The 11,445-nt window shown below is 45.2% G+C and overlaps 1 protein-coding gene across 2 annotated transcripts; it reads left to right on the forward strand.

The window, feature by feature from the left end:
* The first annotated feature begins 790 nt into the window (after positions 1-790).
* On the forward strand, positions 791-1,937 carry LOC118576549 (H-2 class I histocompatibility antigen, alpha chain-like). Of its 2 annotated transcripts, XM_036176778.1 has the most exons (5): positions 791-1,009; positions 1,136-1,249; positions 1,423-1,455; positions 1,589-1,636; positions 1,776-1,937. In XM_036176778.1, the coding sequence occupies exons 1-5, from the start codon at positions 868-870 to the stop codon at positions 1,778-1,780; spliced, it is 342 nt and encodes a 113-aa protein (XP_036032671.1). In that variant the 5' UTR covers positions 791-867; the 3' UTR covers positions 1,781-1,937. The 2 variants fall into 2 exon arrangements, with proteins under 2 accessions (XP_036032671.1, XP_036032672.1); XM_036176779.1 differs by lacking the exon at positions 1,589-1,636.
* Positions 1,938-11,445: the final 9,508 nt, after the last annotated feature.

The raw sequence follows: 11,445 nt of genomic DNA on the forward strand, positions 1-11,445 counted from the left end.
AACATCCAGAGCCCTCCTGCTCTCCCTCTGCCCCAACAAGTCACAGTGTTCCCCAGTGGATTAGGAATTGAACTTCCTCAGAGACAGGGTCTTCTGCAGCTCCAGGACAGGAGTGATGGACGATCCACACACCGCTGTGAGCACCGCTGTGTCCCAGTGAGTGCTGCACTGGGCCCCACAGCACACTTCCAGGGGTCCTGGTGACAATACCTTGTATCTTGTCCCCCAGAGGCAGGGCTTGGGGAGTCATTTTCTCTGGCTGAGTGTCAGAGCTTCACCACCTGTGTGCTGCACACTTAGGTGATGGCTGTTCACTTGGACAGACAGCTGGTCAGCAAGATGGCCACAGTGGTTTGTGCCTCAATGTTGACAGCAATAATTGGTAACATCCTTCATGTAGCTCTTGTACTCGATTTCTTACTTTTATATGAATTAATAACATATTAATTATTTTCCATTCCTTCTCATCTTTTACCACCTACCTTATGCTATAGAACATCACATGAGGAAGGCCCTGTTGACCTGCTGGCTCATGTGGATTCTCTCTCAGCTACTGAGTCCCCCCAGGAAAATGTGCACTTCAGTGATGAGGGGACCAGCTCTACCTGAGGTCACTAGTGTGATGACAGAATTGTCCAAACAGACACAGTTTAGTGTCATCATTGGTTTAATTTTGTCTTGGAGATTTCAGTTTATCTTGTTAAATGTGGGATTTCTTAAATCTTCCAAACAGATCCCCCAAAGGCACATGTGACCCGTCACCCCATACTGACAGGAGATGGCACCCTGAGGTGCTGGGCCCTGGGCTTCTACCCTGCTGAGATCTCTGTGACCTGGCAGAGGGATGGGCAGGATCTGATTCAGGACATGGAGCTGGTGGAGATCAGACCTTCTGGGGATGGAACCTTCCAGACGTGGGCAGCTGTGGTGGTGCCTTCCGGGGAGGAGCAGAAATACACATGCCAAGTGGACCATGAGGGGCTGACACAACCCCTTACCCTGAGATGGGGTAAGGAGGGTATGGGTGCAGAGCTGGGGACAGGGAAAGCTGGAGCCTTCTCCAGACCCTGAGCAGGGTCAGGGCTGAGAGCTGGGGTCATGACCCTCACCTTCCCCTCCTGTCCTTCCCTTCCAGAGCCTCCTGAGTCCACTGTCCCCATCGTGACAATCATTGCTGTCCTGGGTCTCCTTGGAGCTGCGGCCATCATTGGAGCTGTGGTGGCTGTTGTGAGGAGGAGGAGAATCACAGGTAGGAAAGGACAGGGTCTGGTTCTCTCTCAGCCCCTTTCAGAAGTGTGCTCTGCCTCATTAAGGGGAACATCCACAGCCTCATTGCTCTGTCTCTGACCTGGGTCTGCTGTCAGTTCTGGAACCTTCCTAGGGTCGGGTTCTTCTCTGGTCTCATAGCTTTTCTTCTCACAGGTGGAAAGGGAGGGATCTATACTCCAGCTCCAGGTAAGTGTGGGAGTGGGATTGTCCCTGAAGCCCAGGGGTGAAGCTGGAGTATGCCAACCCATAATACTCCTACAGTGAAATCTTCTAGAGGCCATGTTTCACTTTCCTGTGACTATATGTAATTTTACCCCAGGCAGGGACAGTGCCCAGAGCTCTGATGTGTCTCTCCCAGACTGTAAAGGTGACACTCTGGGTTATGAATTGGGGAGGACCCAAGTGGACATGATTGGGGTTCAAGGACTCCCAGAATCCCCTCTGAGTGAGTGGTGGGTTGTTGGGATGTTGTCTTCACAATGATTGTTCATGACTCTTGTTTGTAGCGTGAAGACAGCTGCCCGGCCTGACAGAGTGACAGAGATGTGCTCAGGTCTCTCTTGTGTCGTCCTGAGCCCCTCAGTTAACTCTCAGCAACAAGTCTGATGTTCCCTGTGACCTTAGGGGCTCCATGTGAAGACCTGGGAGCCCAGCCACCCCTGCACACCCGGACCGACCCTGTCCCTGCACTGTTATATTCCCTTCCACAGCCAAACTTCCTGGTCCAGCAGACAGGAGGGGACATCTGCATCCTGTCACCTCCATGCTGCCCTGAGCTGCAGCCCCTGACTCCCCACTGAAAATAAGAACCTGAGTGTCAACTTGATTGTTCACGTCCTTGATCTGACAGGTTGATTGGCGGGTAAATTAAATGATTGAAATACTTAGAGTTTGTGGAGGAAATGAATGGCACCATGGAGAACCTTCCAGAATCTGTGTTCTTTGTGCTGTGTGTATCTGGTGGACAAGATGAGGCTGTGGGAGCTGAGTGTGATCAGGGCTGTCCCCAGGTGGAGCTCAGTCCATTGCTGGCTGTGACATGGTCACTCCTCAGCTCTGTCACCTCCTGGTCTGTTCTCTTCATCACTTGAACCACATGCTGAGAGTCTGTGATCACAGGGACACTGGGATGACAGAGCCTTGTCCTGTCCCAGGACTGTGAACAGCCAGGGCAGCTGTGACAGGTCAACCTGGGCTCTGACCTCACCATGGCTCTTCCCCATTTCTCTGTTTATTTCTTGTCTTTTTAGTTTGTGTGGAGGACTAGACCTGTTCTTGTTCCTGTGAGTGGTGCCTGTCTCATCTCCCTTTGTGGTCCCTGAGTGACAGCATTAAGAGGTGTTTGTCCATTCTTGTCCCTCCAAGGCCCAACCAAGCCCCTGCACTCAGGAGACTGTGGGCTGAGAACATGAACTTCAGTCTCCTGAGCTCCTGCCTCCTTCCAGGCCCTCCCTGGAGGTACTCTCCTTCTTTCCGTCTTTCAGACTCTAACCCAGGTTGTAGGATGGGCAGAGAGGAGGGATCCACAGGGTCTCATCTTCTCAGATCTGTCCTGTTGGAGCTTTTGTAGCAGGAATCTTGAAGAGTCTTACTAATAAAATCAAACCTGAGGCCAGTTATTGGGGTGAATGCTGGAAGATCAGAGAAACAGAACAAGCCACAGCCGCCTCACCTTGCCAGTTCCTCAGCTGGTCTTGTTTCCTCAGACTGGAAGCTTCTGAGTCCTCATCTGAATGGGTCTCAGCTGAACTGCTGCTCAAAGCCTAAAGGCTTAACCAGCCAAAGGCTTTTAGTTTCTGGTCCTCACGCCTTATATACCTTTCTGTTTTCTACCATCACTCCCTGGGATTAAAGGAGTGTGTCACCATGCCTGACTGTTTCCAATGTGGCCTTGAACTCACAGAGATACAGAGGGATTTCTGTCTCTGAAATGCTAGGATTAAAGGCGTGAGTGCCACCATTTTCTAGCCTCTGTATCTAGTGGCTGGCTGTTTTCTGACCCAGATAAATTTATTAGGGTGCACAATATTTTGGGGAACACAATATCACAAGCTATATTCTGCCCAAGGTCTCCCTCTACCTCCCTGGCTCTGGGAATCTTGGTGCTTCCTCCAGTGGTGATTCAAGGATTATGATTATAGTCTACTGGAGATTTATGTTTATTAAAAATCAAACATATAACCATGGTCTAGCGACAGCAGAGATGGCCCAGGGGTTGAGAGCATTTGCTGTGCTTACGGAGGACCAAAGGTCAGATCCCAGCACCCACATAGTGGCTCACAACTATAACTTTTTTCCATGACATCTAATACCTCTGGGGACACCAGACAGGCACCTGGTGACATACACACAGGCAAGAAAAACACACACCGATGTAAAAGTAATAAGTCTTTAAAAAAAAAAATAGATTGTGAGAGTGCCAGAGATGAAATTCCTTCCCCCCTGCTCCGGTTATGGCTGCAGTTTTCTCTTCTACCTCCAGGAGCTTAGCTGAGATGATGAAGACCATGAAGGTGACAATCTCTGTCCGATGCTGCCATCTTTGTCTTGTGAGGGATGATGACTTCAGTGCCTGGGATCCAGCAGACATTCAGACCCAAGAAATGTTGATGAATGAATAAAAATATAATTAGGATCATGGATCAAAGACAGAAAGGCAGGTGGAAGGGAGGGAGGATTTGCTGAGGGAAAGCTCAGGTGACCCTGACCTCAGTGTGAGGGGACCTGGTGCTGCACTCCACACACCAGCATTTGGCCTGAGGTTGTGTTAATCAAGGGAGCTTCTGTAGAAGAGGGAGGTGAGTGTGTGAATTTTCCTCTAGACGGAAACATCCCTGCTGGAGCCAGGAGGAGCTGATGAGGCTCAGGAAACACAAGAAGCTACAGGTTCAGGAGCTGACACAATGTAGGGCTTCCCTCTCAGGGTTAAACCAGCTGCAGCTCCTGAGGGAGAGGAGACTGCTGAGTGGAGCTGCTGGGAGCTGTGCAGGGGACTGCAGTGATGCAGCTGGGCGAGTGGACATGCACACTGGGGTGGGCACCTCAGTGGTTATCCCGACTCACCCAGGCCCTTGTGTGCAACCAATGAGCTCAGGGTTCAGCGAGCTGACCCTGGATGGATGTTTTCCGTGTTCTGCTGTCACTGTCTCCATCTGTGATGGAGGAAATCCACTCCTCATGCAGGGGACACAGCTGTGTCATTGTGATCAGCCCACAGAGTCTGTTCCAGATGTGAGATCAAAGTTCTTTCTTTCTTTCTTTCTTTTTTTTTTTTTTTTTTTTTGAGACAGGGTTTCCCTGTGTAGTTTTGAGCCTTTCCTAGAACTCACTTGGTAGTCCAGGCTGGCCTTGAACTCACAGAGATCTGCCTGCCTCGCCTCCGAATGCTGGGATAAAGGCTTTGCACAACCACTGCCCGGCTCTTTTTTAATATAATTTATTTATTAAATATTTTTCATTTTACATACCAACCCCAGTTCCCCTCCCTCCCCTTCTCCGCCTCCTCACCTCCCTCCCACTCTACCCCCATCCACTCCTCAGAGTAGTCAAAAAAGTGTAGCATACCAAGTTGAAGGACAGCCTAGCCCCTCCCCATGTATCAAGGTTGAGCAAGGTATCCCACCACAGGGAATGGGCTCCAAAAGCCAGTTCATGCACCTGGGACCCACAAACAGATCAAGCCACACAACTATCATCCACAGTAAGCAGGCCTAGTTCGGTCCCATGCAGGTTCCCAAGCTGTCAGTCCAGAGTCAGTGAGCTCCAACTAGTACTGGTCAGCTGATTCTGTGGGTTTCCCCATCATGATCTTGACCCCCTCTTCTTCATTTTTTTTTTTTGAATGCCATTTATTGAAGAAGGGAAGAGGTCTAAAATAGAGGCTTACAGCACAATGGAAGAACCCTGGAGGGCAGAAGTTTGCTTCTTTTTTTTTTTTTTAGCTGAGGAACAAACCCCAGGAAACTGCACTAACACTGACCTAATCCCCAACCCTGCTTCTGATGTTTTACAACCTTGCATCTAAGCTGTTAACCCAATATGCTGGATACACAGACAGGAACATCCCTTAAGCATTCAGGAGGTTGGAATCTGCAGGGAATTAACATAGGGAGGATATCAAGGTCAAGGTCAACAAGCAATGCAACAATTACCCAAACCAGGAGCTGGGCCTACAGGTCCCCTTTTACTAAAAAATGAGCTTTCTGTTATGTGGGACGTCAGCAGGTCACCTTACCCGTCATGGAGGCACCTGCCCAGGCCACACAGGCGTTGTGTCTTAGGTTGGTGAGACCCCCAGACCTTACCGCCTCTGAATACTCATTATCATACAGGCTCAGTCCTGTGAGAGCTGCAGAGTTAACTGTTGCCAAAGATCTCTAAGTGGTGCTGGGCTTGCAATCTGTGTGTTCGACACAGAAAAGACCAACAGAAGTCTTAACCCACCCATAGCCAGTAGGCTAGAGGCAATTGAGCCATTCCCTTCTTAATGAGCCTTACTGCAAATTGGAGTCCTTGTAAGATGGTATCCTGAGAGCAAATGGAACTTGAGTTTGTAAATTTATAACTTTCAAAGCCAATTGGAATGTATAACTATTGATTTCAATTTGTCATGCCCAATAGAATGAAAGATTAATTGACTGTGGTAGCTACTTTTGCTGCCAGGGTCTCCACTGTGCTAGCTGTAATAACCAATTATGAAATGGCAATCCCAGAAACAGTAGTAGCAGTGGTCGTCACTGTTATACAGCAACAAGCAGCGATAAATTCTCTTCTGGAGCATGTGGGTATCCATTGGCATGAGGCCCATTTTTCTTGATCCCAGCATGACTTAAGCTGGCAGCTCTGCAAAAGAACAACTAAGAACCATAAAGAAAAAACAGGCAGCTCTCAAGGAGCAGAACTAATGGTCTCATAACGGCTACATTCAGGCTCACAAATTTTAAGGTATCTTCAAAAGGAGCTAAATGAATTTCAGGAGGCCAAAGTAAGGAAGTCCTGTTTCTAAGACACACTAGGAAGTAATACATTGTTGCTGGTCTCCTGGAGCAGCTGTGGTGGGAAGATGCCTGTGATACAGTGTAAGGGAATAAACAAGGACAGGTGTGTCAGGAGGTGGAGGGCAGAAGGGAAGGTGTCCAGAGTGAGAGGAACAGGCAGAGAGCTGTTGTTTTTTTAAATATATTAATAGTTTTTAGTGTGGCATACTGGCACATACATGCTTTATTCCTAGACCTTTCCAATTGGAGGCAGGAGGATACCTGTGAGTTCAAGTCCAGCCTGGTCTACATAGTGACACCATCTCAAAAGTTATTTATTTTAATTATGTTTTGTGTTAATTACTGTTCTGTTGCTGTTCAAACACCAAGACCAAAGCAACATTTAGAAGAGTTTCTCTGGGCTACAGCTCCGTGGATAAGAGTGCATCAAGGCAAGTAAGCAGAGCAAGAGCCGCAGGCATGGTGAGGAGCAGGAAGCTGAGAGCTCACTTCCTCAGGGGCAAACAGGAAGCAGAGACAGCAATGTGGAGGCAGATGGGGCTTTTTACTCTCACAGCCCCTCCCTCCCCCAGTAACACACTTCCTCCAGCAGGCCACACCTCTTAAACCTCCACCTCCCCAAATAGCACCCAAGTAGGGAACAAAGTTCAACTACCCAGCACTATGGGGACATTTCTCTCAGGATCCACCACAGTGGACTTGTGGCATCCAGTGGATTTTTCCAGGTGAGTGCAGGGCTCCTGGAGGTCAGAAGAGTGTGTCAGATCCCTAGGTGTGGGTGCTGGGAACTGAAGTTGGTTCTTGGCAGGAATAGAAGGTGCTCTCAGTGTCTCAGCCATCTGCCTGCCCTAAGGACGCTGTTTCAATAGGTGTTCAGTGTGGTGTCATGCAGAGGGTGACAGCTGAGGAAAGATTTGAAGATCCTGTAACATCAGTCTTTGACTTCTTCCTTTCCAGTTTGTAAGCCCTTGATCTCCTTCAGTTGTCTGATTTCTCTAGTTAGAACTTCCAGTCCAAATTGAACAGACATGCAGAGAGTAGACAGCCCTGTCTTCTTCCTGATTTTAGTGGAATTGCTTTGAGTTTCTCTCCATTTAATGTGATGTTGGCTGTAGGTTTGCTGTGAATTGCCTGATTATGTTTAGGTCTGTCCCTTGTATCCCTGATCTCTTCAAGACTTTTATCATGAAGGGGTGTTGGATTTTGTCAAAGGCTTTTTTCAGCATCTAAAGAGATGATCATGTGTTGTTTTTTCTTTCAGTTTGTTTACTTGCAAGTATTTTTGCATTTATATTCATAAGGGAAAATGATCTGTAATTCACTTTCTGAGTTGAATCTTTGTGTGGTTTGGGTATCAGGGTGACTGTGGCCTATAAAATGAATTTTGCAATGTTCCTTCTGTTTCTATTTTTGTTTGTTTGTTTTGTTTTGTTTTTCGAGACAGGGTTTCTCTGTGTAGTTTTGTTGCATGTCCTGGATCTCACACTGTAGAGCAGGCTGGCCTCAAACTCACAAAGATCTGCCTGCCTCTGCCTCCCAATGCTGGGATTAAAGGCATGCACCGCCACCTTCTGTTTCTATTTTGTGGAATAATTTGAGGAATATTGGCGGTAATTCTTCTTTGAATATGTGATAGAATTCTGGGCTAAAAATGTCTGACCCTGGAATTTTTTGTTGGGAGACTTTTAATGACTGCTTATATTTCCTTAGGGATTATAGGTCTTCTTAAGTTGTCTATCTGATCTTGATTTTACTTTGGCAAGTGGTATTTATCAAGAAAATTGCCATTTTATTTAGATTTTCCAATTTTGGGGAGTACAGGTTTTTAAAGTATGACCTAATGCTGTGAAATAATCCTTTCCTACACTATGAATATGTAGTACTCTCGGTGGTTAATAAAAAGCTAACAGCCCAGTAGCTGGGCAGGAAGTTAGGTAGGAAAGCCAAAGTAAGAATGCTGGAAAGAGGAAGGCAGAGTCAGGAGTCGCCAGCCAGACACAGAGGAAGCAAGATGAGAATGCCATACTGAGAAAAGGTGCCATGCCACAAGGCTAAATAGATAAGAATTATGGGTTAATTAAGTGTAAGAGCTAGTTAGTAATAAGCCTGAGCTACTGGCCTAGCATTTATTTTAAACCTCTAAGTCAACTATTTGGGAAGCTGCTGCTAGATATTTGGGTGTAGTTGGAATGGTTAGAAGTTCTTATTAATAAAATCAAACCTGAGGCCAGTTATTGGGGTGAATGCTGGAAGATCAGAGAAGCAAAACAAACCACAGCTATCTCACCTTGCTAGTTCCTCAGGTGATCCTGTTTCCTCAGGCTGGAAGCTTTTGAGTCCTCATCCCAATGACTCTCAGCTGCACTGTGCTTCTCTAAAGCCTGAATGCTAAACCAGCCAAATGCTTAACTAACTCTGGTGACTGGTTTTCACGCCTTATATATCTTTCTACTTTCTGCGTCACTCCCTGGGATTAAAGGCTGGGTTTCTGGGATTAAAGGTGTGGGTCACCATGTTTAGCTGTTTCTAAAGTGGCCTTGAACTCAGAATCCCCTAGCTCTGCCTCCCAAGTGCTGGGATAAAAGACATGCACCACCACTGCCCAACATCTGCTATGGCTGCTTGCTCTGACCCATTTTCTAGCCACCATTTGTGGCTCTGTATCTAGTGGCTGTCTGTTGTCTCACCCCAGATATGTTTCTTTCGGGGAACACACAATATTTTGGGGAACACAATACCACCACATTTGGGAGTTGCTGGTGGGACAGAAACTTCTGTCTACAACCTAATGATTCTTAGATTTCCTTGTTGTCTGTTGTTATGTACCCTTTTCATTTCAGATTTTACTAATTTGGATATTCTCTCTGAGATTTTACTTAGCTTGGATAAGGGTTTGTCTATCTTGTTGACTTTCTCAAAGAACCAACTCTTTGTTTCATTGATTCTTTATATTCTCTTTGTTTCTATTTTATAGATATCAGTTTGATTATTTCTTGTGAGCTACTCCTCTTGGGTGCCTTGCTTCTTTTTGTTCTAGAGCGTTCATGTGTGCTGTTAAATTGCTAGTATGAGATCTCTCCAATTATTCTGTGTAGGCACTTAGTGCTGTGAACATTCCTCTTAGCACACTTTCATTGTGTCCCAGAAGTTTGAGTATGTTGTACACTAATTTTCATTGAATTCTAGAAAGTCTTTCATTTCTTTCCTTCCTTCTTTCTTTCCTTCCTCCCCCCTTCCCTCCTTTCTTCCTTCCTTCTTTCCTTTCTTTCTTTCTTTCTTTCTGTCTGTCTGTCTGTCTGTCTGTCTTGATCCAGTGGTCATTCAGTAGAGAGTTGCTCTGTTTCCAGGAGTTTGTAGACTTTCTGTTGTTGTTGAAATCCAGCTTTAATAAGAGGTTGTTTGTTTAGAGAGGATCCTTTCAATTTTCTTGTATCTGTTGAGACTTATTTTATGTCAGAGTATGTGATCAATTTTGGAATAAGTTCCATGAGGTGCTGAGAAGGAGGTATATTCTTTTGTGTTTGAATAGAATGTTCTGTAGATATCTGCTGGGTCCATTTGGTTTATGACATCTGTTAGCTCCAATACTTCTCTGTTTAGTGTTTGTCTGGTTGACCTGTCCACCGGTGAGAGTGGGGTCTACTGAAGTCTCCCACTATCAATGTAATGTTTCTTTTCCAAACATGGGTGCCCTTGTGTTCAGGGCATAGATGTTAAGAACTGAAACATTATCTTGGTGCATTTTTCCTTTGATGAATATGAAGTGTTCTTCCCTATGTTTTTTGGTTAATTTTGGATGAAGTCTCTTTGTTAGGTATTAGACTGGCTACACCAGCTTGCTTCTTGAATCCATTTTCTCAGAATATGTTTTTCCAACCCTTTACTCTGAGGTTATACCTATCTTTAGTATTAAGGTATGTTTCTCGTATGCAGCAGAAGGGTGGATCCTGCTTTTACATTCATTCCATTAGTCTGTGTCTTTTTATTGGAGAATTGAATCCATTGATATTGAGAGATGTCAATGAACAATGATTGTTAATCGCTGTTTTTGGTGTTGTTGTATGGTGTTTGGTGGTGGTGGTGGTGATGATGTGTGTTTGTGTGTGTGTTTCCCATTTTTGGTTTGCTACTGTGAAATCATTTATTTCCCGGTTCTCATGTGTGTAATAACCCCCATATGTTGGAGTTTTCGTTTTAGCACCTTCTGTAGGGCTGGATTTGTAGGCAGATACTATTTTAAACTGACTTTGTTAAAAAATATATCTTTTTTTCTCCATCTATGGTGATTGAAAGTTTTGCTGGGTTTAGTAGTCTGAGCTGGCATCTGTGGTCTCCTAGAGTCTGCAGCACATCTGTCCAGGCCCTTCTGGATTTTAGAGTCTCCACTGAGAGCAGCGGTAATCCAAATAGGTCTGCACTCATATGTTACTTGTCCTTTTCCCCTTAAGCTTTTAGTAGACTTTCTCTTTTCTGTATGTTTGGTGTTTTGATTATTATATGGTTTGTGTTTTCTTCATTGCTTCTGTCTCTATTTTCAGGGCTTGAACATTTTTATTTGTTTCCTTCAAGTGTTTGTTTTTTCTTGGGTTTCTTGACATTCATTTAGGGATTTACTCATTTCCCTTAATTTTTTTTATTCCTTGATTTCTTTAAGAAAGGAAGAATTTGCCAGGTGGCAATGGTACATGCCTTTAATCCCAGCACTCCAGAGACAGAGCCAGGCAGAGAGTTTGAAACAAGCTTGGTCTAGAGAGAGACATCCAGGACAGGTACCAAAACTACACAGAGAAACCCTGTCTCGAAAAACAAAAACAAAAAACAAACAAAGGAAGAAATCAAAGTATCTTTATTTGCATATGATATCATGGTATACATAAGAGAACCCCAAAAATTCTACCAGAGAACTTCTACAACTGATAAAAACCTTCAGCAACGTGGCTGGATACTAGATTGACTAAATAAAAAAATCAGTAGGACTCCTAAATACAAATGATAAACACACTGAGAAACAAATCAGGGAAACAATTTCCTTCACAATAGCCACAAACAACATAAAATATCTGTGGTAACTGAACCAGTGAAGTGAAAGACTTGTACTATTAAACTTCAAGTCTCTGAAGAAAGAAACTGAAGAAGACATCAGAGGATGGAAAAATCTTCCATGCTCATGGATCAGCAG

The sequence above is a fragment of the Onychomys torridus genome, unplaced genomic scaffold (assembly GCF_903995425.1).
Source record: "Onychomys torridus unplaced genomic scaffold, mOncTor1.1, whole genome shotgun sequence".
In the NCBI taxonomy this organism is placed as follows: domain Eukaryota; kingdom Metazoa; phylum Chordata; class Mammalia; order Rodentia; family Cricetidae; genus Onychomys; species Onychomys torridus.